Source organism: Carcharhinus amblyrhynchos, unplaced genomic scaffold, assembly GCF_965287045.1.
Source record: "Carcharhinus amblyrhynchos unplaced genomic scaffold, sCarAmb.v2.hapA scaffold_43, whole genome shotgun sequence".
NCBI lineage: Eukaryota > Metazoa > Chordata > Chondrichthyes > Carcharhiniformes > Carcharhinidae > Carcharhinus > Carcharhinus amblyrhynchos.
The window spans coordinates 3087909-3115128 of NW_027649784.1; the positions used below are offsets into that span (position 1 = coordinate 3087909).

Here is a 27220-nt window from a genome sequence, read left to right on the forward strand (position 1 = left end):
GAGAACACAGGAAGTCATTCACCTCAGATGCAGAGCTGAAGTTTGATGCGTGAGGGAGATAGGAATAGAGGGAAATGGGGAAGGGAGTGTGGTGCGGGATGGAGAAGGTCACGAGAGGTAGAAAGGTCAAAATGCTGTTTCTCTGTTATAGATTCTATTGAATCATTCTGTGCACTCCCTGATATCCAATTTCAAATAATCTGGCTAAGATTTCCCTGTCTGTGAGGTACTTAACCATTGAACATTAGTGTAACTGCAAAAGGAAAGAATGTTATTTGGCCTTTAATTTAAAAATGTTGCATTATGAGAGGCCAATGCAGATATTTACATGAAGTAATGGACTAATCAGTGGATAGCCAGAATAAATATTCATAGCTTTGCAGCAGGAGATCTAAGACATTGTATGGGAGTTACAGAACATTACAGCACTGATGGAGGCCACCGAATCCATCGTGAGTGCACTGGCTCTCCGAATTCTCCTTGTAACCCTGCACAATTTCCCTTTGCAGAGAACAATCTCATTCTCTTTACAATGCTTCAATTGAATCTGCCTCCACCACACTCTCAGGCAGTGTATTCTAGACCTCAACCACTTACTATGCAAAAACTGTTTCCCCTTGACACTTCTGCTTCTTTTGCAAATTACTTTAAATCTCTGCCTGCTCTTTCACATACAGGAACAGTTCCTCCCTATCTACTTTGTTCATACCCCGCATGATTTTGAACATCTCTATCAAATCTTCTCTAAGCCTTCTCTTCTACAAGACAAACAGTCAAAACTTCTCCAATCTGCTGCCTCACAGCACCAGTGACCTGAGTTTGATTCCAGTCTTAGGTGACAGTCTGTGTGGAGTTAGCATGTTCTCCCCATGTCTATATGGGTTTTCTCCAGGCACTCCCACAGTTCAAAAATATGTAGGTTAGGAGGATCGGCTATGCTAAATTTTGATTTGATTTATTATCACATGTATTATCATGCAGTGAAAAGTATTGTTTTTTGCACGCTATACAGATAAAACATACCGTTCATAGGAAGGAAACGAGAGACTGCAGAATGTAGCGTTACAGTCATAGCAAGGGTGTAGAGAAAGATCAACTTAGTGCAAGGTAAGTCCATTCAAAAGTCTGACAGCAGCAGGGAAGAAGCTGTTCTTGAGTTGGTTGATACGTGACTTTTGTACCTTTTTCCCAAAGGAAGAAGGTGGAACAGAGAATGTTCTCCACATTTTCTTCATTTCCTGAATACCTTGTACTCAGCAATTTTATCACTAAGATCTCTGCTAATTGTTGTTTAATATCAGTACCTGGGAGGTTTTTGGTCAGACATTAACTATAATCTTAGTATTCCTTCAGGACTGCTTGAAGAAGGAACTAAACAGAATCATAAGAGTCCCTGCAGTGCAGAAGGAGTCCATTTGGCCCATTGAGTCTGCACTGACCACAATCTCACCCAGGCCCTATCCTCATAACCCTATGCATTTACCCTAGGTAATGCCCTTGACACTAAGGGGCAATATAGCATGGCCAATCCACCTAACCTGCACATCTTTGGACTGTGGGAGGAAACTGGAGCACCCGAAGGAAACCGGAGCACCCGAAGGAAACCCATGCAGACATGAGGAGAACGTGCAGAGTCCACACAGTGACCCAAGCTGGGAATTGAACCCAGGTCCCTGGCGCAGTGAGGCAGCGGTGCTAACCCACTGTGCCACTCACATACAATGGGCTATTTAAAGTTTCTTCAATGGCAGCTGAGTTCCAGTCGCTAACATGTCCAAACAGCTTCATTTTGTGGTGCAGCATCCTTAGGCATGCTGCTTTGGTCCGTGTGTGAAACACTGGGGCAAACTGTGAGGTTGACAGGAAAATAGGAGAGAACATTAGCCTACATCAACCAAGGAGTCTGAAAGTGAAGCTTGCCTCATAACCATCTGTTCTCAACAATTGTGAGTAAATGGAGGCGAATTGGCCATTAAACATATGGTATGTTATGATGCTGCCACATCTCATCTGCTTCAGTAATGTCCCTTTAAGGAAAGAAATCTGCTATCCTTACCTGGTCTGGTCTACATGTGACTCCAGAACCACAGCCATGTGGTTGACTCTTAACTGCCCTCTATAATGGCCAAGATACTCTGTTCAAGGGGCAATTAGGAATGGGCAACAAATGCTGGCTGATTAAAATACAGTTCTATTGTCTAAATCTTCTCACCATACTAAAAACTGTTGGATGGCCTTTGAGGGAACGGATGATAATAATGGCTGGAAACAAGGTTTGAAAATACCCGGTGTAATCTGGGTTAGGTACCTGCTGTGATTAATTAGAGAGAGGCAAGTAGCTGTTGGAGAAAGCCTTCACCTGGAACCTCTTGGTGGGTCAGGGTGCACATTCATATGGTAAGGAAGATGGTGGTAAACACTCACACAGATCGAGTTGTGTTGCTTATTGTCTGTTCCTATCCAGATAGCAACATTTGTTCTGGTTAATGGGCTAATGATTAGTGAGTGACTGCACAGTATAAAGGTGAAAGCACTTCTAACATGGTGATGAAAAATTGCAACAGAGTCAAGCCTCTGTTCAGACCTGTCCATTCCACACAGGGGCTGGACGAGTTTCTCAATTCCCAAGGCACAATAACAAGCAATCAGCTCACCGAGAGGATATGGACATTCATTCATCAAATGGGAACTTGCACTCAACACACTTCAATTCCAGCTCTCTCTGGGGTTTGTACTCCTTAAAACCTGCAACCCCTCATTGTGACATCCACCAGCCTCTCTAGCGATCTCAAGTCTTTGAAATGGGAAGCCCATTAGATAACTAGGTGTAACTAGCATCTAAAGGTAGAAGGCAGGGAGGATTAAAGATAAGCTTTGTCTCTTTAAATTGCAAACTTCTGGCAAAATGTGTTGACACATGCAGAGTGAGTCATTAAATGTGAGTTAATTCTGATGAATCATGGTATCCTTGGCCAGCATAGAATGGAATCTTAAAGAGAGCTAAGAGAACAGAAATGATCAAACTCAGCAAGTGCACTGACAGGTGATTACAGAACAACATTTACTCCCCCCATCCTCTGCAAAATACCCACACCCTCCAGTTCAGGAGACGATATCTGTACGAGCGAAGAGAATGGGAAGAAAAACACTTTTCACTACCTGGGGGAGATCCTGCAGTGCTTTCGATATCTTTGTGTCTTTTTAAATGCAGTCGCAATAATAAACAGCAGCCAATTTGCACACAGAAAGCACTCAGAGTGATATGATAGATGTTGCTGAGATAAATATTCTCCAGGACATCAGAGAAACCCCCCCACCCCAAACCTCCATTTTTCCTAAAACTAGTTCCAAGGAATCTTTCACATCCATCTAATGGGAAACATTTCAAAAACAGCACCTCTGACAGTGCAATGCTCCATCAGTACTACACTGGATGGTCTGCCTGGATTTTTGCTGTCAATTCTCTAGAAATGGACTTGAGCCAGCAATCTTCTGACTCGAGGCGAGAGCATAACTCAAAGGTGCTGAGGCCAATTACACTCTTCCTTCTTACATTCCAACGAGAGAATATTGGCAAGGAGGTGGGATGGAGCCCCTGGTGGGCTTCTTGCTAAATGCACCTGTTGCTTTGCTTCTAAGCCCTGTAGATAAGGAAGATCCAACTCTTGTCCTTCCTTGTTGAGTTAGCTGAGCTTAATTAGAAGCACTGTAATTAGCTTCAGCATCCTGGCTCTTGAGGTGATAGGGAGAGGGAGGGATAGTACCAAGCATCCAGAGCATTTGGCTCTTGATGGAGATGGCTTGTGTGAGAAATTGATAGTGAGGGATATCACAGCCAAATAGCCTGTTATCATGCTAATGGTCACTTGTGTGAGGTCTTTGTAGATTACCAGTGCTCGTGGGCAGCATTCCTGAGAGAATCTTGGAGAGGGGAATGGAGGGTTGCATTTGGGATGTAGGGGAAAGAAAGAATACAAATTCCATCAGTGAGGTGACCGTTCCTTCTGCTACTGATTGGGAGAGGTTGTTTGAGGGCAAGTCCACGCCTGACACGTGGGAGTCTTTTAAAGGACAACTGATAAGGTTGCAGCACAGACATGTGCCTGTTAAGAGGAAGGATGGGAAAGGTAGGATTAGAGAGCCGTGGATAACTAGGGATATTGAGGACTTGATCAGAAAGAAAAGAGGTGTATGTTAGCTCCAAGCAACTGGGAACGGAGAGAGCTTTGGAGGAATACAGACAGAACTCAAACGAGGAGTTAGAAGGGCAAAAAGGGGTCACGAACTGGTCTTGGCAGACAAGATTAAGGAAAATCCAAAGGCATTTTACTCATGTTAGGAACAGAGGAGGGGAACTATGTTTAGAGCCCGAGGGAATGGGGGAGATCCTGAATGAATTCTTTGCATCAGTATTCAGAAAGGAGAGGGACTTGTTGTCTGGAAGTGTCTTGGAGGGATTTGTGGACCCGTTGGAGAAAAATATCCATTACGAGGGAGGAAGTGTTAGGGTTTCTAGGTAGTATTAAAACTGATAAACCTCCGGGGCCTGATGGCATTTATCCTAGGCTGCTTAGGGAGATGAGAGATGAAATTGCTGGGCCTCTAATGCAAATCTTTGTCTCTTCTTTGGACACAGGTGAAGTTCCAGAGGACTGGAGGATAGCGAATGGGGTACCGTTGTTTAAAAAGGGTAGTAGGGATAACCCGGGTAATTATACGCCGGTGAGCTTGACATCAGTGGTAGGGAAGTTGTTGGAGAAGATTCTTAGAGATAGTATGTATAAGCATTTAGAACACAGCAAGCTGATTAGTGACAGGCAACATGGATTTGTAAAGGGGAGTTTGTGCCTTACGAATCTGGTAGAATGTTTTGAGGAGGTGACAAAAACGGTTGATGAAGGACGAGCTGTGGATGTCATCTATATAGATTTTAGTAAGGCGTTTGACAAAGTCCCTCATGGTAGGTTGGTGAAAAAGGTTAAGGCTCATGGGATACAAGGACAGGTGGCTAGATGGATTGAGAACTGGCTTGGTAACAGGAGACAGAGGGTAGTAGTGGAAGGGTCTTTTTCTAGCTGGAGGTCTGTGACTAGTGGTGTGCTGCAGGGCTCAGTACTGGGACCTTTGCTATTTGTAATATATGGAAGAGGGTGCGATCAGCAAGTTTGCAGATGACACAAAGATGACTGGATTTGCGGATAGTGACGAGCAGTGTCAGACAATACAGCAGGACATAGATAGGCTGGTAAATTGGGCAGAGAAATGGCAGATGGAATTTAATCCAGATAAATGCGAGGTGATGCATTTTGGAAGAAATAATGTAGGGGGAGTTATACAACAAATGGTAGGACTATTAAGAATATAGAAACGCAGAGGGACCTAAGTGTGCAAGTACACAAGTCCTTGAAGGTGGCAGTACAGGTGGAGAAGGTGGCGAAGAAGGCTTATGCAAAGAACAAAGAACAACACAGCACAGGAAACAGGCCCTTTGGCCCAACAAGCCCACACCGCCATTTTAACATTGAGAGTGCCCTCTTCTACCTATGACCTTTGTCTACGCCTATTGGACTCCACAATAAAGGAAATATAACCAGATTAAGGGATGCCTAATTTAGGGACAATTTGTTAACATCAATCAGCCTAAGAGCACGTTTTTTTGGGATGTGGGAGGAAACCGGAGCACCCGGAGAAAACCCACGCAATCACAGGGAGAATGCGCAAACTCCCGCAGACACCGGCCCAAATCCATGTGTCTGCACAGCAAACAGTGATAGTCACTGAGCTGTTGTGTTGCCCAGATGTTAGATCAGACACAGAACAGAAAGCATTTCAGAATCTCTGCTATATGCTCAAGACTCAGATCTTTATTGTGTCAATACAAGGCATAGGAAATTCAAATCAGTACAACAATGATATTCATACATGAAGAATATTGGGAACAGGAGGATTAAACACAATAAACCTTCATGTCTGCATTATATCAGATATATTCAAATGTAAAACAACCCATGTATAAGTTGAACCCCCCCCCCCCCCCCCCCCCAACACCCGCATGTATCCTGCCCCTCCCACCCCAGAACAGCATGAAATGGAACTGATAATCATACACACTGGCACTGCTGTGCACAGATCGCAGCCCCTGAAAGAGAAGGGTACAGATCTCATGGAGCTTGAAGTAGATTAATGGGAGAGTACTGACAGAGAACAAAGCGATGCTGAAGGGTCTGAGACTGACTGGACAGGTAAAGGAGGCTGGCAGCAGTGCGTTTCCCAAAGTGAAGCACAATAACCCAAATGCCAGATGACTCCTGTCCCAACCCCCTATTTTCAACACCTTGCGACCAAGTGTTTGAGGGATGATTTGTGCACTGGCTGCTGGACCTGTGCGTCCATCTTTTGGCTTCAGAAGTGGGCTTCTCAAGGCTTCCACTAACCTGAGATCCATTCAGCTCAGGTTCAGTTCTAGCCAGTTACAATAAGGGTGAGCAAAGCAAAAAGAAAAAGAAACACAAAGTTTCAGTGGGGGAGGGAGGTGATGGAGAAATAATGGGGCTGACAAGGGTCTATTTTTCAGACTAGAAACCTCCCCATTGATTTTAGCTCCCGTTTCTTTCCGTTAACAAATGGCTCAGAAAAGTAATACTTGGTGCACTTACACCATTGGTCCTTCACTGTCTTTTGGCTGCACCCATATTCTTCTTCCATCCCATTCGTCCTCTCTCTAACCCTGCCTCAGGAAAAAGAGCAAGGCCACATGGCTGTGGTTTTTGAGGGATGAAGCATGGAATGCCATTGCGAAAAACCACAGAATCCCATGTAACACAAATGGAAATGTCGATCACTTCAGGACACCATTTTGTATCAAGAGACTGAATTCCTTCATCTTTGGTGAGCAGGATTAGGAACTGTTAAATGCTGAGTCAGAAATTACTCTGTGGAAGTTTCCACGGCTGCTTTACCGCTGATGGAGACCCTTCCCCTTCTAAGCTTTCCCCTCCATCCCTCCCCTCTCCAGAAGTGTTTCTGGGATTGGAAGTCATTTACTCTGCCATCATTTGCACCAATGCAAAAAAAAAAATCAGTGACCAAGGTAGCATCCTTGCACTAAAGCCAAACAAGACATCTTTGGGAGCTCAGAAGGGTAAAGTGTGACTCTAGTTAAAAAAAAAAGGAAAATTCCACATATATGGAAATCTGAAATGAAAAAAAAGTTAGAAATTGAGCAAGATAGGCATGTGAGGAGAGAGAAGCAAAGATATTGAGCTGAAATATTAACTCTGTTCCTCTCTACAAATGCTGCAGGACCTGCTGAGTATTTTCAGTTTATGGTAAAATATAATTCCAGTGTGTGAGAGAGAGAGAGCATAAAATCAGTGTTCTGATGAATCTTCCAGGAGTTTCTCTGAAGCTTGAGGAAGCAGCTGGACCCATCTGCACCTTAAGTGTTAAATATTGAGCAGCCCAGATGCAGTTTGGATTCCCTATCATCAGGCAGAGTGTGAATTTCAGAGAAGCACCTTGCTGATACTCACAATCTATATTCTACAGTTACAGCAGCACGATAACTTTGACAACTGTTATAAATCTAACTAAACTGGCATGTTTGCACCAGAGGTGTGGCATTGCAGAGCCCACCTACAAAGTCCATATCGGCTGCAAGCTCTTGTACAAGTGGCTTCAGAGAAATGATCAAAGGTCCAGACTTGTAGACAACCCTTATCTTGCAATCTTTGCTGCTTTTATTAAAGTCTATTTATCAGTGTCACAGACAGGCTTACATTAATACTGCAATGAAGTTACTCTGAAACTCCCTCATCACCACATTCCCTCCACTGAGGGAGAATTTAGCGTGGCCAATACATCTAACCAACAGATCTTTCGGACTTGGAGGAAACCCATGCAGGCACAGGGAGACGTGCAAACTCTGCACAGGCAGTGACCCAAGCCAGGAATCAAACCCAGGTCTCTGGCACTGTGAGGCAGCAGTGCTGCACCACGTTATGCACTCAGACAGATTAGGTGAATGGGATGAAACAGTACAGAAGGCTCTTGCCTTTCTAGATTAGTGGTATAATCCCTGGCCGTGTTTTCTTGCTTGTGCTGCTGACTGGATCCAAAGACACGCCAATCCTGCGGCAGCTAATGTGTGCAGTGCAGAACTGGATTCACTTCAGCTTCACAAAAGCACAGTTGCTACAGATGATGTAAACCGGCTACCAGTTATGCCATGTGCTTCAAATAAAATATTAGACAAGGCAGATCTCTGCTGAGTGAAGCATGTGCAGGAAATTTCTCCTGCCATGTACTAGCCGCAGCTCCAACCACACACCAGCTGACAACCTGATACACCTGTATGCAGCAATTCAACACACACCGACAAATAAAGATACTGTTACAGCAAGATCTCTTCCAACACTGTCTGGCTTTCAGCAAGGAGGTGTATATCCAACACCTAGTGTTTGACAAAGTTGACCAGGGGTAAGCGGGGGATGGAGATACAACCACAGGAGGAAGCACATGATGGCCAATGGTCTAATAATCTGACTGATTCTCTTTACTACCTGTCCAAGAATCACTTGACATCTTAGTGACACACTTAAACACAATCTACTTCCAAGATAGCGGGATGGTGAGGAAGACCCAAGCGAAACCAGTTTCACACACCACACAGACATTTAAGATTAAGGAACCCAGCTGAGACACTCAAGGCCTCAACAACTCCCACCCTCCCCAGTTAGTGTTTACTCCACTGTTGCCCCTCTCTGCATGGCTACAAGATTGCCATTTTCAGGTTGGAATTGTGCTGCATGCAGTTTGAGAGATTCAGGACACACTCAAAGGTCACAACATTTAAACATGTCCCACAGAAACCCCAAAAAACGGACATTTACTGATGGATTCATCCTTCAAGCAAAAACTGGGCTCATCAATAGAACAGAATGGAATCCCTACAGTATAGACGGAGGCTATTCGGCCTATCATGTCTGTCCTGACCAAAATCCCAACCAGGCCCTATTCCTGTAACCCCTCAGCTCTGGAGCTGAGGCAGCAGTGCTAACATGCCACCCCAATGGATTCCTCCTTCAAGTAAAAACTGGACTCATCAATAGGTTGCAGAGTATTGGAGGGTTTTAATGTGGGCAAAGGGTTTCAGTGGTTGCTTTCCCTTTCCAGGGCAGAGCAAAAAAAAACACAAAACAAAATCTCATTATGTTTTTGAATATTTCCAACAATCTGACTTATTAATCTTTGCACCTCTATACGAAACAGGGTTTCACGATCAACTGAAGTTCACATAGGGTTTCATACTTTAGTCTGTTAAATCTCATTACACAGAGGGGGCATATAGAGTTACAACCACAGAATTTTAAACACACATATTGAACATGGCCCAAGTACAATAGGCCCTGCATCTGCAGCTTTTTAACAGGGCGGACAGAACTTATCAGCACAGAGGTGGAACACTTTCCCACTGTCAAATTAGACTGACACCAAGTAAAGCTCCCTCAACGTCCCAACAAAAGTCCCTTCACACCAAACTTGTAACAACAGTCCTTAGCGACAATTCCATTTCCTATTTGAGTGAGGCCTTCACTTCCACAGCATATGGGTTGAGGTGTGGGTTCATACTAATTAAGCCCTGCTTTGCTTTAAGGCTGGATCTTTTACAGGCAGCAGACAGAAGAGTCCTTCATGCTCTCGGCCTGAACCCAAGTGCTGGTGATGAAAAAGGTGAAGTGGGTAAAGCCACCTTGGCACCCAATGCTTTCACCTTCGGGAGTGAGGGGAGCAGCTGCTACCTGCAAAGGACTGCTGGTGTTGGGATAAGCGAAGCAGACACCAGCAAAACACATCAACCAAAGCTAAAGAAATGTGTTTTGGAAAGTACCTTTCAGCTAAGTGTTACTGAGTGTCTCAGGGATACTCCGAGCAAGTTTCATTCTGAATTCCCACAAGGAACTTTATGCTATCCAATACTTTAAACCCATACTAATCTGTGCATGCAGAAGATAGTTCATTTAATGCTACTGGTGTTGAAATTTATGATAACAGAATTTCACAAAACTGATATCCCTTAGTTTTTTTTTAAACCCCCATTCCCCCCACCCCTCAAAGCCCCATATTCTTCATACACAAACACTTATTCACGCGGTACTATCAAACCGTGTGGACACAGAGAGATGCCTGGCTAGTGCTACAAGAATAACATAACTGATCAAACATTTACGATGGGTGTGTCATACTGTCGAGAGACAGTACCACACGGACTGCATCGGTGAGGTACATGAGGTTTATGGTGAAGGCTACTGCCCTTTCCTTCTCCATTCAAAAACAAACCTAACGGCTTTGCAAATCCACTTTTGGTCACAATATTCAGTCCCAGCTTTTTTTTTTATTCTCAAACATATAAACCGAAAAAAGACACCAAAGAGAACGAAACACCGAACAACATCTTTGAAGAGGGTTTTGCAAAGTGACTAACCACCACTTCCAATTTGACCGAATGTCAACGGATGCAACTTTCCTTTACTTCAAATCCCATTGGGACTCAGAGAGAACCTTTCCTTCTCTCTCTCCCCCCCACCAGGCCGCAGCCTCTCCATGACCAATGTCAACTAGGATGCCAACGTAAACCACACAAGACAGGCAAGCATTGTTCTTGCTCCCTTACCCTATCCCATGTGCGGGGCTGACCAAGATCTGGTGGAAAATAATCCGAGAGTCACCGATCCTGCATAATCACCTCTTCTGCCAGTTTGCAACCCAGCCACTGGACAGCCTCGAAAGACGCTAAATAACCAATGCCTCCGCATGCATCCATCGTTGTCATTTAGTCTTGTAATTCTGGTGTGATAATACAATACAGCTAACCAGAATTTCAAAATTGAACAACACTTAAATAACTGAAAAAATATGGCATAGAAAAAAAAAGGTTTGTGGCTTTCTTTAAAAAAAAGGAAAAAAAAGTTTCTTATTTCAAACACATTTGAAGATGTGGATTGTTGAATCCAGCCTTCTCTGAACTCGCACCATCTTTTGTAACGTTCACAGAAAGGTGCGTCAGTCTATTCGATCGCCCGATGCTAGGTTTCTGTTGGCCGTTCTCACACAGTGAGCTTGCAGTTGCAGAGTTCCTTGTAAATCTGGCGCCGGAGTTTGGGCATATCCTGCTGGGTGAAGCTGAACGGTTGTCCCAGAGCCAGACATTTACAGAACTGAAACGACACACATACACACACACAGCCACCTGAGAAACTTCACATGCAGGATTTGAAATCTGCTCTTTTTAAACAGCTTAGTGTTCTCCCTCTCCACCAACCCAACATACTCTGCTCCAAGTACCCATTATTCATTGTGGGGACTGATTACATTATGTAGGATATACCACATAGAAACAAGGCCATTCGGCCCATCCAGTACTGTTGATCCATTTGAGCATCCTCCCATCCTGTCCGATTGAAATTCATCATAAACCTTTCCCTCATATTTTAAATCATTTATACTACTCACTTCAACCACTCCCCATGGGGAGCGAGTCCCACATTCTCCCCCATTCCCCGTGGGGAGCGAGTCGCACATTCTCCCCCATTCCCCGTGGGAGTGAGTCCCACGTTCGCCCTGCTTGAATTGAGGAATTCAGGCCCGCATAGAGCAGCCATTATCATACCGAATAGCTGGGCAGGCTCGAAGGGCCAGGATGGGCTACTCTTGCCTATTTGTTGTGTTCAAAGCTAGATATCAGAATTGAACAGTGCAGAAAGAGGCCATCTGGCACATCAAGTCTGCACTAACCAGAATCCCACCCAGGCCCTATCCCCACAGCCTTACTTATTTACTCAGCTAGTCCTCCTGACACAAAGGGACAACTCAGTATGGCCAAGCCACCTAATTGGCACCTCTTTCAGACTTTGGGAGGAAACCGGAGCGTTCGGAGGAAGCCCATGCGGACACAGGGAGAACGTGGAGTCTCCACACAGACAATGACCCAAGCTGGGGATCGAACCCAGGTCCCTGGCGTTGTGAGGCAGCAGCGCTAACCCACTGTGCCATTGTGCGACCATGGGAAGTTCATCTTGTCAAAGACACTGACTTCAGGAGCTAATTGAATTAACTGTATGGATTCAATGGCTGAGAGCTGGATGGTTCCTGAGATTGGCCAAGCCATCCACTTCACCAATTCACTGGTCACCTGGATTTCACTTCAGGGATCAAAGAGTGATTTCCTGGACTTTAAGAGATTAGGCTGAGTGTGACTGGCTGAGGGGAAAAAGCACCAGATGGGAGTGCAATGCTGTGCAAAAGTTACACCGTGACAATATAAGACAATATATGGAAAACTGGTCTTCACCTGAAAGGATTATATATTACAAGGACAGGTTGAATAGACCAGATTTGTATTCCTTTAATACAAAAAGTTAAGGGTTAAGGTGTTTAAAATGATTAAAGGATTTGATAGGGTCGAGGCTATTTGATAGAAGAGGCAGCACAGTAGCACAGTGGGTTAGTGCTGCTGCCTCAACATCAGGGTCTTGGGTTCAATTCTGGCCTTGGGTCACTGCCTGTGTGGAGTTTGCACGTTCTCCCTGTGTCTGTGTGGGTTTCTTCCGGATGCTCCGGTTTTCTCCCACACTCCAAAGACGTGTAGGTTAGGTGGATTGGCTATGCTAAATTACCCCTTAGTGTCCAAAGCTGTGTAGGTTGGCAGATTAGTGGGGTAAATACGTGTGGTTACAGGGATAGAACCTGGGTGGTACGATTTGTTGGAAGGTCAGTTCCGACTTGCCTCCTTCTTGCCATTCTCGAATGGCCTCCTACATAATAGGGCTCCATGATTGAAAAAGAGGACCTAACCTTATAATCTGAGGCAGCCTGTTCAGGAGATGATGTCAGGAAGCACCTATTGACACAAGGGCAATGGAAATGTGGAACTCTCTGCTACAAAAGCTGGTAGGCTGGGAGCCAAACAGAAATTCCAAAAATCAACCTCGAGATTTTTACTGGGCACAGGCAAACATGGAACTAAGGTAGTTTTACCAGAGTCAAGATACAGAAGAGCTCTATAAACAGGCTGAGGGGCTGAATGGCCTCCTCCTGCTCCTGTGTATCTGTTTTTGTATGTCTGACAATAATATTCTGCGGCTGGGGAATGGAGCCAGTAGGAGTGGAGAGGATATACTACAGAGGGTGAAAAGACGTGAGGAGAGACTAGGCCAACAGTTCAGAATTACCTCCACAATCACATACCTGCAGTACGAAGGCTCCGCAGTCACTGTCATTGTTTTGTCTTGCCACATTCTGCAAAGGGAAATGAGTAAAATGAACTCACAGTTCCAATCTCAAAGTCCAAGGTAACTTTACCGTGCACACTGGACACGTGGAGATCGCAAATTACAGAAACTGAACAAAACAGATTCACCAGCAATATTTGAAAAGAATATTTGCTCGGTTACACAAACATCGGCAACTTTGGTATTGGCCAGAATACGACCCAACCTTGTTCTCACAAAGGATTCTCGGGCACTGCTCAGAGGGACAGAACATGAGTTTGTAGCTGCCAATTTCCACATTGTGAGCTCCCTGGTCTCACTCAGAACAGATGCCAAATGCAACAGAGAGAAAACGCCTATAGTCCAAGAGTTATTTCAACGAGGAGTGTCTGTTACTCACTGAACAGATACCCTTCAGATTTCCCTTACAGAGAGAGGATAGCCTGCAGTAAGAGAGAGCTAAGCAAGGGTAGTTGGAACTGCAAACTCCGAAGGTGGTGGTAGGAAAGAGAGTTTAACCTTTACTTATTATTGTCACAAGTAGACTTACATTAACACTGCAACAAAGTGACTGTGAAAATCCTCTAGTCGCCACACTCCAATACCTGTTCGGGTACACTGAGTGAGAATTTAGCATGGCCAATGCACCCTAACCAGCACATCTTTCGGACTCTGGGAGGAAACCCTAGCAGAACATGCAGACTCCACACAGACAGTGAACAAAACCAAGAATTGAACCTGGGTCCCTGGCGCTGTGAGGCAGCAGTGCCACCAGTTATATTTCAATGGTGTAAAAGGATGATAAAGTGATGGGATGAATCAGCAAGGGGAGCCCTGGGGTGCGGCATGAGTGCTGCTCGTTCGGGAACACAAGACTTGAAAGAAGGTTTGCAATGCACTGCACCCTGACCGCTTCTACATACACAATGTGACCATCCTGACACCCACACCAATTTATCAATATCGGCATCAGGAATATGCAGCTCCCTTAAAGGTGACCGCTTGTGACAATTACTCCTTTTACCCAAGAGGGTGTGGAGGAGAGAAATAAAGGCAGCAGCCACTGTACTCTCAGCAGAACAAGATTATCACAATGTATAACTTGGGGAAAATACTGCTTTATTTAAGACCATTACTGGCTGCTCAGATTTCCAGCACATTCAGGTAATATACAGCAGAGTCCACACTGTTCTTTAAAACATTTGGAGGTGATCCCAGATTCATACTCTCACACCTGGTCTAAAATTAATAGCACTTCCCATAGCTAAGCACAATAAGATAGTAATTTCAATTATTTTCATTTTAGGTAAATAACTTTTGAAATGATTTAATGCAAGACTCGCCCCATATCACAGTCCAACTGTCCTGGGCGACAGAGTGGTTAACACTGCTGCCTCACAGTGTCAGGGGCCCAGTTCAGTTCTGGCCTTGGGTCACTGTCTGTGTGGAGTCTGCATGTTCTTCCCATGTGCAGGTTTCCTCTGGGTGCTCTGGATTCCTCCCACAGACCAAAAGATGTTTGGCCATACTAAATTCTCCCTCAAACAGGCGCCAGAGTGTGGTGACTAGGGAAATTTCACAGTAACTTCAATGCAGTGTTAATGTCAGCCTACTTGTGACACGAATACATAAACTTTAAAACTTAGCCAGTGAGAATTACTCTTTGTGCATGATAGCTGTTTCAGTGGCGGCTTGGGGCAGGGATCCTTCTGTGCAGATAAACACTAACCCTTTTCCTGTCTCCATTCCTATTTAGTTCCTTGTCTGAAAATTCTCCTCAGCAAGGTGTTGGGACTGGGAATCATTGCAGGATCTGTGATGGGTGAGTACATCTAGAACTGCTTAGAAACATAGAAACTAGAAGCAAGAGGAGGCCATTCAACCCTTCAAGCCTGTTCTGACTTTCATTTTGAGCATTACTGATCATCAAATTGTGTGTGGATTTCCTTTGGGTGTTCTGGATTCCTCCCACAGACTGAAAGATGTGCTGGTTGGGGTGAATTAGCCATGCCAAGTTCTCCCTCAGTGTATCCAAACAGGTGCTGGAGTGATGCGACCAGGGGAATTTCACAGTAACTTCATTGCAGTGTGAATGTAAGCCTACTTGTGACACTAATAAATAAATTTCAAACAGTATTCTATTAGCCATAGATGGAGGTTCTCATCTGGCCTAATATATCTGTGCTGGGTCGATGAAAGAACAGACCAATCGATCCTCTCATAGCCCTGTAACTTCTCTTCCCTTCAAGTATTTATCCAATTCCCTTTTGAAAGTTCCCACTGAATCAGCCTCCATCACCCTTTCAGGCAGTGCCTCCCAGATCACAACTTTCTGCAGAAGGAAGTCTTTAATCATATAGCATCTACTCCTTCTACAATGATGTTAAATCATGGTTTTATGATGCAGGGCATTGTGTCCCAAATTAAGTTGAATCATCTGCAGACTGCGGTGTTAAACATCCTGATTTAGAAACGTAACGGCCGTTCCTTCACTGTCGCCGAGTCAAAATCCCTGGAACTCCCTCGCTAACAGTGCTGTGGATGCACCTACAAAACACAGGATTGCAGCAACTCAAGAAGGCAGCTCACCACCACATTCTCAAGGGGCAATTAGGGACGGGCAATAAATGTTGCCTGGCCACTGATACACATAACAAATGAATAAAATTGAATTGCTGTAACATGGCAACAAGCAATTTGCAGGCACTTAAATTCTGATATACAGAATTCGAATACCCACTGCACAGTGAACTAAATACGAGACAGAATTAGGCCACATCATCCAATCGGTCATGTTAAAACAGTTAGAACATTTCATATAGTCTAAAATTTAATTTCCATCTTCTCTCTTTAGTCACACAGCCCCAAGCAGATCACCTTTTTACTCTGATACAGCACTACATCAGAAGGTGCAAAAGGACTAGATATTCATTAAGTGTTTCTTAAACTGCCCGCCAGCACTTTGCAGAGAACCAGAAGCTTCTGTTTTTCAGACAGATCAAGTTGCAAAGTGATGCAAACTGGGCCTCCCCTGCACCCCATCCCCAAGTTTCTGACCAGTGAAGGAGTCCTCGGCCTGCTAGCATCCCATCCACTGACTCCGTCTACACTTCCTGCTGCCTTGGCAAAGCAGCCAGCATAGTCAAGAAACCCCATGCACCCGGACATTCTCTCTTCCACCTTCTTCCGTCAGGGAAAAAGATACAAGCGTCTGAGGTCACGTACCAACCGACTCAAGAACAACTTCTTCCCTGCTGCTGCTCAGACTTTTGAATGGACCTAACCCACATTAAGTTGATCTTTGTCTACACCCTAGCTATGACTGTAACACTACATTCTGCACTCTCTCCTTTCCTTCTCTATGAACGGTATGCTTTGTCTGTATAGCATGCAAGAAACAATACTTTTCACTGTGAATTAACACGTGACAATAATAAATCAAATCAAAAAGAATCCACTACACAGCAATGCTGCAAACTGCCCAGTAAATCAGCAATCATTCTCTGGGATCAGAGTCGCTGGGAGACAGAAAGATGCAGAAAAGTACACTCTAGAAAGATTAGGATAAAGAAACATTAAAGGAATGGTTGAGGGAGTTTTACTCTGTACCTAATGCTACGCTGTACCTGTCCTGGGAGTGTTTGATGGGGGACAGTGTAGAGGGAGCTTTACTCTGTATCTAACCCCGTGCTGTACCTGTCCTGGGAGTGTTTGATGGGGGGGACAGTGTAGAGGGAGCTTTACTCTGTATCTAACCCTGTGCTGTCCCTCTAACTCTTCCCTAATTTATCCAGAAGGTTCGTTCACAATGCAAGAACAGAGTTTCCAGACTACCCACCATTTTGAAATATCCCTTCCAGTCATTGTAGAAGTCATGACGGTTCTTCTTGATGGCCTCTGCCTGCAGGTACTTGCCGATATGCTGAAAGGCAAACGGATATTCAGACTGCTTTAAAGTAAAAGCTTCCCTTTCTATATTTTCTCTCTCCTCTGTTCATTGAGCCAGTTGTCATTTATATACTGTTTGGACTGTGCAATCTGTCACTCAATCCAGTGGAATCCAGGCTTTCATGGAATTCAAATTGCACTATTTGCCATTGCGGGATTGAACCAGGCTCCACACAGCATCACCTTGAGTCTCTGGATTACTGGCCCTACGACAATAACACTGCACCACCACTTCCCTAGTACCGTACAGTACTGGCGGGGACGGGTCTGTCACCGTGTAACACTGGGGTACAGTACTGGCGGGGACGGGTCTGTCACCGTGTAACACTGGGGTACAGTACTGGCGGGGACGGGTCTGTCACCGTGTAACACTGGGGTACAGTACTGGCGGGGACGGGTCTGTCACCGTGTAACACTGGGGTACAGTACTGGCGGGGACGGGTCTGTCACCGTGTAACACTGGGGTACAGTACTGGCGGGGACGGGTCTGTCACCGTGTAACACTGGGGTACAGTACTGGCAGGGACGGGTCTGTCACCGTGTAACACTGGGGTACAGTACTGGCGGGGACAAGTAGGTAGATAAGTCTCCTGATCCTGATGGAATGCATCCCAGGGTACTAAAGGAGATGGTGGTGGAAATAGCAAATGCACTAGTGGTAATTTACCAAAATTCGCTGGATTCTGGGGTGGTTCCCACAGATTGGAAAATAGCAAACATGACGCCACTTTCAAAAAAAAAGGAGGCAGACAAAGGGCAGGTAACTATAGGCCGGTTAACTTAACTTTGTAGTAGGGAAAATGCTTGAATCTATCATCAAGGAAGAAATAGGGAAGGACAGATCATTTTTGACTAATATAGTGTAATTCTTTGGGAACATTACATGTGCAGTGGACAATGGGGAGCCTGTGGATGTGGTGTATCTGGATTTCCAGAAGGCATTTGACAAGGTGCCGCACCAAAGACTGCTGCATAAGATAAAGGTGCATGGGTAATGTATTAACATGGATAGAGGATTGGATAACTAACAGAAAGCAAATAGTCGAGGTAAATGGGTGTTTTTCTGGTTGGAGATCAGTGCCGGGATCACAATCGTTTACAATTTTCTGGAGCTCGGGACCAAATGTAGTGTGTCAAAATTCACAGATGACACCAAGATGAGTGGCAGAGCAAAGTGTGCAGAGGACACAAAGAACAAATGGATATAGATAGTCTAAGTGAATAGGCGAGGGTCTGGGAGATTGAATATAGTGTTGGTAAATGTGAGGTCATCCATTTTGGTTGGAATAACAGCAAAATGGACTATTATTTAAATGGTAAAAAAATTGCAGCATGCTGCTGTGCAGAGGGATCTGGATGTCTTTGTGCAGTAATCACAAGGAGTTGGTTTGCAAGTAATTAAGAAGGCAAATGGAATTTTGTCCTTCGTTACGAGAGGGATGGAGTTTAAAAACAGTGAGGTTATGTTGCAGCTGTATAAGGTGCTGGTGAGGCCACACCTGGAGTACTGTGTACAGTTTTGGTCTCCTTACTTGAGGAAGGATATACTGGCACTGGAGGGGGTGCAGAGGAGATTCACTAGGTTGATTCCAGAGGTGAGAGGGTTGGCTTATGAGGAGAGACTGAGTAGACTGGGGCTATACTCATTGGAATTCAGAAGAATGAGGGGAGATCTTATAGAAACATACAAGGTTATGAAGGGAATAGAAAAGCTAGAAGCAGGGAGATAGTTTCCACTGGCAGGTAGAACTAGAACTGGGGGGCATGGCCTCAAAATAAGGGGGAGAAGATTTAGGACTGAGTTGACGAGGAACTTCTTTACACAAAAGTGTTATGAATCTAGAGTCATAGAACCCTACAGTGCAGAAAGAGGCCCTTTGGACCAATGAGTCTGCACTGACTACAATCCCACCCAGGGGATATCCCTACATATTTTATCAGCTAATCCCTCTAACCTAAGCATCCTAGGACAGTAAGGGGCAATTTTAGCATGGCCAATCAACCTAACCCGCACATCTTTGGACTGTGGGAGGAAACCGGAGCACCTGGAGGAAACCCACACAGACACGGGGAGAACATGCAAACTCCACACAGACAGTAACCCGAGCCGGGAATCGAACCCAGGTCCCTGGAGCTGTGAAGCAGCAGCGCTAACCACTGTGCTACCGTGCCGCCCCTAAAATCTGTGGAAGTCCCTGCTCAGTGAAGCAGTTGAGGCTGCCTCATTGAATGTTTTTAAGGCAAGGATAGATAAATTTTTGAATAGTAAAAGAATTAAGGGTTGTGGTGAGCAGGCGGGTAAGTGGAGCTGAGTCCACAAAAAGATCAGCCATGATCTTACTGAATGGCAAAGGAGGCTCGAGGGGTCAGATGGTCTACTCCTGCTCCTAATTGTTATGTTCTTACCTCTGTCACTGTATAACACTGGGGCACAGTACTGGTTGGGATGGGTCTGTCACTGTATAACACTGGGTACAGTACTGGTGGGGACAGGTCTGTCGCTGTATAACACTGGGCTACAGTACTGGTTGGGATGGGTCTGTCACTGTATAACACTGGGTACAGTACTGGTGGGGACAGGTCTGTCGCTGTATAACACTGGGCTACAGTACTGGTTGGGATGGGTCTGTCACTGTATAACACTGGGGTACAGTACTGGTGGGGACGGGTCTGTCGCTGTATAACACTGGAGTATAGTACTGGTGGGGACAGGTCTGTCACTGTATAACACTGGGGTACAGTACTGGTGGGGACGGGTCTGTCACCGTGTAACACTGGAGTACGGTACTGGGGGGGGGGAAAACAGGTCTGTCACCGTGTAACATTGGAGTACCGTACTGGAGGGGGAAAACGGGTCTGTCACTGTATACCACTGTGGTACAGTACTGGTGGGGACAGGTCTCTCGCTGTATAACAGTGGTGGGGACGGGTGTGTCGCTGTATTTAGTTCCTGCCCCAGTGATCACTGATTTCTAAATGTAGCTGGGGTGAAACTGTAGCTGAGAGTTCCGGTCAATCACCTTGTTCCTTTCTGGCTGTGTATTGCAGCAGCAAATGGAAACAGCTTGGAACTTTTAGCTCAGGCTTGGGTAGACAGAGAGCAGTCAATGGGGGAAAATAACAACGTGTATATTCATTGGGAACTCCTCGCTATGTAAAACATTTCAACATTCCCTCTGTGACGAGGAGGAGATCAAAATGCTGGGGTCGCTGTTACACAGCGAGCGGAAAGAATTAGAAAAATATTCATCTGACTGCTTTTCTGACCTGGCTTTGGAGACTCGCGCCAGGGGACACAGCCTCAGTACGAGGCGTTGGCTGTTGGACTGAGGTGAGGAGGGTGGTGAATGTTTGAAGTTCCCTGACCACAGAGGCTCAGTCATTGAACACATAGAAGACACAACGCCAAGGGAGTTCATAAAGAGATGTGGTGATAGTGCAAGAAAATGGCACTGAGGCAGAAATTCAGCCGTGATCTAGCTGAAAGGCAGAACAGACTCGAGGGGCTGAATGGCCTCCTCCTGCTCTTGTTCCCTATTGGGAGAACGTTACTGGTCAACTTTACCTTTCCTTTGCTACCTGACACACAGAGGACAATCACCGGGGTGAATGTTAGGAACTTAACGTTCAGGGTAAGGATACAGAAGAGGTTTACTAGGATGTTGCCTGGTCTGGAGGACATTAGCTACGAGGAGAGGTTGGAGAAACTCACTGGGACAATGGCGGTTGAGGGGCGACCTGATAGAGGTTTACAAGATTATAAGCAGCGTGGACAGAGTGGATAGTCAGTTGCTCTTTCCTAGGGTAGAAGACTAGAGTACTCGGGGACATAGTTTTAAGATGCACGGGGAAAAGTTTAGAGGAGATGTCATGATGCCTGCCTAAACTAAAACCGTACGTGCTTACAGAGTCCGAATCCTTCTGTTCCCATCCTATTCAAGTATTCCTCTAGCTGCCCCTTAAATGCCGCTATCATACCTGCTCCCACCACCTCCCCGGCAGCGCGTTTAAGATGCAAGGGGAATAGTTTAGAGGAGATGTACATGGCAAGTTCTTTTTTAACAGAGGATGGTGAATGTCTGGAACGTGCTGCCTGAAGAGATGGTGAGAGCAGGTACAATAGCAGCATTTAGGGGGCATCTAGACGAATGCATGAATAGATGGGAATGGAAGGATACGGACTCTAAGTGTGTACCGTTTTAGTTTAGGCAGGCATCATGACCGGTGCAGGCTTGGAGGGCCAAAGGGCCTGTCCCTGTGCTGTCCTGTCCTTTGAACCAGATCCCTGTGCCAATACCTTGGGGCACCTCCTGTTCAGGGTACGCTGGGAGTCGAAGTACGTTATGGTTTTTTCTCGGACATCGACGGAGACCAGAGACCAGTGAACTTCCAGGTGAATGGGAATCAAGAGCAGATCTTTGTTAAAAATGTCAACCTACAAGAAGAGAGTAGAACAAACAGCTGAATAAACTGCATAATGAGCAGACCCACTGCCCTCAAGCAAAGGTTGACAGGTCAACAATCACCTAACCATTGCCCCACCCGTGACACTGAGTGAATGTGGATAATGGAGGAATATTCCACTTCACCCTCCCATTTCCAAGTCCCAAAAACTGCTCCTGCTTAAAAGTAGTGACCAAGTCACATTGGGGGGGGGGTCAGAACCATTGCAACACGACCCACAGCGAGCCAATGCTTTTGGATAGTTCTCAGAGAAAATGTGAAAGGGTGGAAAGGAGAACAACAAAGGCCCAAGGGGTGGGGAAAGAACATCACCCCTTACAGGACTGAGGAGGAGTCTCACATTGGCACAGCGGGAGACACTTTGGGAGAGTGGGGCAGGTTCTAAACACTCCATCCATTCCATGCAGACACTGGGAGTACTGCCACAGCTTATAAAAGGAGCTTTATCCAGCTGGTGGGCCAGCTGGGACTGCAGGAGCTGGACTGGGAGACCAGCTGGCAATGGGAGGGGGAGCCAGGACTTGGGACTTGGTGGGGGGGGGGGGGGCGGGGGAATGACTAGTCGGGACTGGGGAACAGGGCGGGGGGCTGTGGGCATTCCAGGATGGCAGTTCAGGGACCGGTCCGGGAAAGCTTCGCTCCACATTCAATCTGCGCCACACCCGAGGTTCGTATTCAGTTGGAAATCTTACATTTTTAGTCCATCGTTTGACTCCGTCGTAGCCCTTGGTTCTCAGCTTGTCATAAAAAAAGCTGTTGAAGAAGTGAACCTGAATGAGGGAAACAGACGTGAAATTCTTACACAGCGATATCACGCTGTAGTGCAAACCCACCCTCATCACTGACAGAATACTTTACCCAGCTCCCCCCACCCTATCCCTGTAACCCCACACCTTTACCAGGGCTAATCCATCTAACATTTCCCTGGCAGTACCTCTAAACAACACCAATCCATACAATCTCTCGGCCAAACTCTGAATCTTTGACTCCTCTCCCCCGAGGCATCTACGCTCTTCCTGAACGGACAATTCTGGTGTGACATTTAGACTCAAGATGCAGGGGAGTTTAACCAGAATGGGACCAGGGATGAGGGATTCTGTTACCTGAAGAGATTGGAGAAGCTACAATGTTCTTCTTGGGTAACTAGAGGAAGATTCTCAAGTGGCTTTTAATCACGGGGGCTTTGATAAACCAGGAAAAAGGAAGAACTGTTTCCACAGAAAGCAGAGAAAATAGGTACAAGAGTAGGCCATTTGGCCCACTGAGTCTGCTCCACCATTCAATATGACCATGGCTGTTCATGCGCTTTCAGTTTCCCATTCCCACTTTCTCTCCATACCCCCCCCAATCCCTTTAGCCACAAGTGCCACATCCAGCTCCCTCCTGAACATATCTAACAAACTGGCCCCACCAGCTTTCTACGGTAGAGAATTTCACAGGTTCACAACTCTGAGTGAAGAAGTTCTCCTTCAGTTCAGTCCTGAATGGCTTACTCCTTATTCTTAGGCTGAAGAGAGGGTCATTAAACAGTGGGCACCGGGCAAAGGCAGCGGGCAGAACAAGTGAACATCACGGTTCAGAGACAAGCACAGCTGAATGTGTCTCAGAAGTCACGCAAGGGATATTGAAATTCATGCTTTCTGGTTCAAAACCCATTCGCTTCAATCGGTTGAGCAAGAACAGGCAGCTGCATTTTCGAGTTTGTACCAATCCTGATCGAGTGACGAGACTGAGTTACCCTGCCATTCCCCCATGCTTTCCTCGCCTCCACCAGAGTAAAGAGGAGGGAGAACTTTAGCACATTAGCAGCATATGGGTACACAGACACCAATGAGTGGACATACCTTGTCGGGAACTGTGTCCATGACCAGATCTCCGTACATGTTCATGACCTGCAGAAGAAAAAGGACTTCATCTGACACCAAGGACAGCCTCATAAGAACATAAGAAATAGGAGCAGGAGTAGGCCATCTAGCCCTTCGAGCCTGCCCCGCCATTCAATAAGATCATGGCTGATCTGATCTTAGCATCTATTTGATCAGTTCAAGCCCCCTCCCCAGCCCAAAGCAGCTCCCAGTCCCATTTACTGCAGCGTTCCCACTTCCAAAGCCGCAGCTAATTCTGTTTCGTCGGTTGTTGGACTGAGGGAGTCTGAACGGGAGTGCCTTCCAGTCAGGCTCTGCCAAAGATCCAAATGGACATCCCCTGGTCGTGTCTGAGGTGTGCAGGCTGTGCAGTGAGCTAATCCATCAGTCCAGCTATCTCCAATATCTACTGCTTTACTACCGTCCCACTCCCTGCACCAACACCCAACCCCCTAATCGCAAAGATTAATTCCCTGTATGTTACTGACTCTCTTAACAATTCTTTCAGAGGCCACTGCCATACTTTCCAACTACTGTCATAAGATAAGGATGCACAATACTCACCTTGACAAAACTAAATGCCCCCCTTTTGGAACTCACCTAATGCTGGCTTTAGAATCACAGAATCACCACGGTGCAGGAGGCCGCCATTTGGCCCATAGAGCCTGTAACTGACTCAGCACCTCACCCAGACCTATCCCTATCCTATTCCCGTAATTCCATGTACTTACCCCACTAATGCGCCTAATCTGCACATCTTTGGAGTGTGGGAGAAAACTGGAGCACCCAGAGGAAACCCACGCAGACACGGGGAGAATGTGAGTTTGCTTCAAAGCCTGTCTTTCAAATCTCTCCCTGACATTATCTCCATGAAGCTTCCCTTGCAGACATCCAGTTGGTTCCCTTCCCCTGTACTCTCTGCTTTCCCATTTGTGGCCATCCTTCCTTTCCCTGTATTCCCATCCTCTAGAACACCCTGCCCACTTATAGAATCATAGAATCCTATGGTGCAGAAGGAGGCCATTCAATCTATTGAGTCTGCATCAACCACAATTCCACCCAGGCTCTATCCCTGTATCCTCATGCTAGTCGCCCTGACACGAAGGAGCAATTTAGCATGGCCAATCCACCTAACCTAAACATGTTCGAACACTAAGGGCTAATCTAGCATGACCAAGCCGCACATCTTTGAATACTAAAGGGGCAATTTAGCATGGCCAATCCACCGAACCTGCACATCTTTGGACATCAAATCCACTTAACCTACACATCTTTTGAATGTGACAGGAAACCAGAGCACCTGGGGGAAACCCACGCAGACACAGGGAGAACGTGCAGACTCCCTACAGACAGTGACCCAAGCCGAGAACTGACCTGGGTCCCTGGTGCTGTGAGGCAGCAGTGCTAACCACTGTGCTACCGTTCCAGTTGCGGTCACTGTCAACTCCCACCTTCAAAGCCTACTCAGAATGGTTTCATTTCATTGTGCCTCTACTCCGGCACACTTCCACAGCCCAAATCCTCCTCGGTGCAAACTATACACAGTGCTCTGATAACACAAACTGTTAGTGTTCCCTTAGTCCCCCCCATAGCAATGTATGTCATTCCTCATCCCTCGCTGTCCGAAACCGTAGCTTCCCCCAGGGATACAGCCTGCTGGAAGAGCTCAGAAAAAGCGACATAAGATCCAGGGCGGAACATTGCACCTGTTCACCTGGTGGATTTTCCAAACTTGCTGCAGTGAACGGAGATTTGGCTGGGCACCAGATTCTCTGATCCCACTGCAGCAGGAGCATGGTGTGGATGGCTGTTAAGATCGCACTCGGTGAGTCTCAGTGCACATTGTACAATGTTACTTTAATACTTGACTCCATAGCTGCTTATAACTGTTAAAAGCCTCAAACTTCTCCCGGTTCTGAAGAAAGGTCAGCGAGCTAGAATATTAATTCTTTCTCTCATTCCACAGGTACTGCCCTAGGCCTGTCCAGCATCTTCACTGCCTTACATTCTGAGAATCTGAATGGGAAACCACTTAAAGGGAGCAAAGCAATATTAAATGTCTCATATTGTACAGCACAGTCCCAAATTCAAGGACAGACCAGACAACCAGCACATTACTTGCAACTAACACACACAAACTGATGTGGAGATGACGGTGTTGGACGAGGGTGGGCAAAGTAAGAAGTCTCACGACACCAGGTCAAAGTCCAACAGGTTTATTTGGAATCACAAGCTTTCGGAGAGTCGCTTCTTCCTCAGGTGAGTAGAGAGGTGGGTTTCACAAACACAGCCATATAATCGACAGAAACTGCATTGCAAGATAATGGTCAGAATGCAAGTCTTTATAGGTAATCAAGTCTTTGTAGGTGCAGACGGATAATCACAGATTAAAGAGGTGTGAATTGCCTCAAACCAGGATAGTTACTGAGATTTTGCAAGCCCAGGCCAAATGATGGGGGGTTTACATGAAGTGTGAGACATGGACCCAAGATCCCGCTTGAGGCCATCCTCATGTGTGTGGAACTTGGCGATCAGTCTCTGCTCAGCGATTCTGTGTTGTCTTGTCATCTGATGAAGGAGCAGCACTCCAAAAGCTCATGATTCCAAATAAACCTGTTGGACTTTAACCTGGTGTTGTGAGACTTCTTACAGATATGAGAATGGTTCACAGTGTATATAAAAAGCAACGTTTAGATCTTTCTGGGAGGGATGGCACTTCCCTCGTGATCAGCAAAGCAACCCCCCACCCCCCGGCTGATTTTGCTGAGCAGGAAGGGGCTGAAGCCAACTGCTTGAGGTTCAGGGCAGCTCGGTGGCAAGGGAGCCTGGCAGCGATGCCAGCTGAGCAGTGAAACGGTCCAAGCTGTGGCTTCAGTGCCCAGCACTGTAAAGGGAAACAGGAACTGTTGGCAAGACCACAAAACTAACCAGCAGTCGGACAGTGATCAGGGAGGGGAAAATAATGTGAATGGTATGTGTTTTAATTCAATCCTGGGATGTGAGCATGGCCGTTAAGGCTGGACTTATTATCCACTCCTAATTACCCTGGTGGTGAATACAACAGAGTGGTTAGCTAGGCCAGTGAAGAGGGCAAGTTAAAAATCAACCCCCTGGCTGTAGGCAGGGATGTGGACAGCAGATTCTGCTCCCCAAAGGGCACAAGAGAAACAGATGGGTTTTGATGACAATCCAATTCTTACATGGTCAGCTTTCATTTCCGCCTCTCTTTCCCAGGTTTTATTTAATTATTTTAATTTAGAATCCCCGAATGTGGTGGTGCTAACAGAACTCATGTCTCAGAATTGCTACTGTACAGCTCTGGTCACCCTATTATAGAAAGGACATTATTAAACCAGAAAGAGTACAGAAAAGATTTACTTGGATGCTACTGAGACTTGATGGTTTGAGTTATAAGGAGAGGCTGGAGAGACTGGGACTTTTTTCTCTGGAGCGTAGGAGACTGAGGAGCGATCTTTAGAATCCCTTCAGTGCAGAAGGCCGCCATTCGGCCCATCGAGTCTCCACCAACCAAAATCTTGCCCAGGCCCTATCCCCATAAACCCATGCATTTACCCTAGCTAGTCCCCCTGACACTGAGGGGCAATTTAGCATGGCCAATCCACCTAACCTGCACATCTTTGGACACTAAGGGGCAATTTAATATGACTAATCTCC

At 45.9% G+C, this 27220-nt stretch overlaps 1 protein-coding gene and 1 long non-coding RNA gene across 3 annotated transcripts in view; one reads left to right on the forward strand and one right to left on the reverse strand.

The window, feature by feature from the left end:
• LOC145337125 (uncharacterized) overlaps positions 1-26214 on the forward strand; it is a 32805-nt gene extending 6591 nt beyond the window's left edge. The window contains exons 2-5 of one of the 2 annotated variants that reach the window (XR_013885312.1): positions 1013-1107; positions 15025-15090; positions 17063-17175; positions 25512-26214. This is a non-coding gene — a long non-coding RNA (uncharacterized LOC145337125). The remainder of the gene's footprint in view (positions 1-1012; positions 1108-15024; positions 15091-17062; positions 17176-25511) is intronic. The other variant, XR_013885313.1, reaches the window with a different exon arrangement.
• LOC145337123 (uncharacterized) overlaps positions 6039-27220 on the reverse strand; it is a 46747-nt gene continuing 25565 nt past the window's right edge. Inside the window, exons 6-11 of the mRNA XM_080181890.1 lie at positions 23525-23572; positions 22373-22450; positions 21514-21651; positions 17107-17190; positions 13246-13296; positions 6039-11216 (exon numbers count right to left, since the gene is read on the reverse strand). Of these exons, the coding sequence (XP_080038016.1) occupies positions 11106-11216; positions 13246-13296; positions 17107-17190; positions 21514-21651; positions 22373-22450; positions 23525-23572 (510 nt within the window). The 3' untranslated portion in view covers positions 6039-11105. The remainder of the gene's footprint in view (positions 11217-13245; positions 13297-17106; positions 17191-21513; positions 21652-22372; positions 22451-23524; positions 23573-27220) is intronic.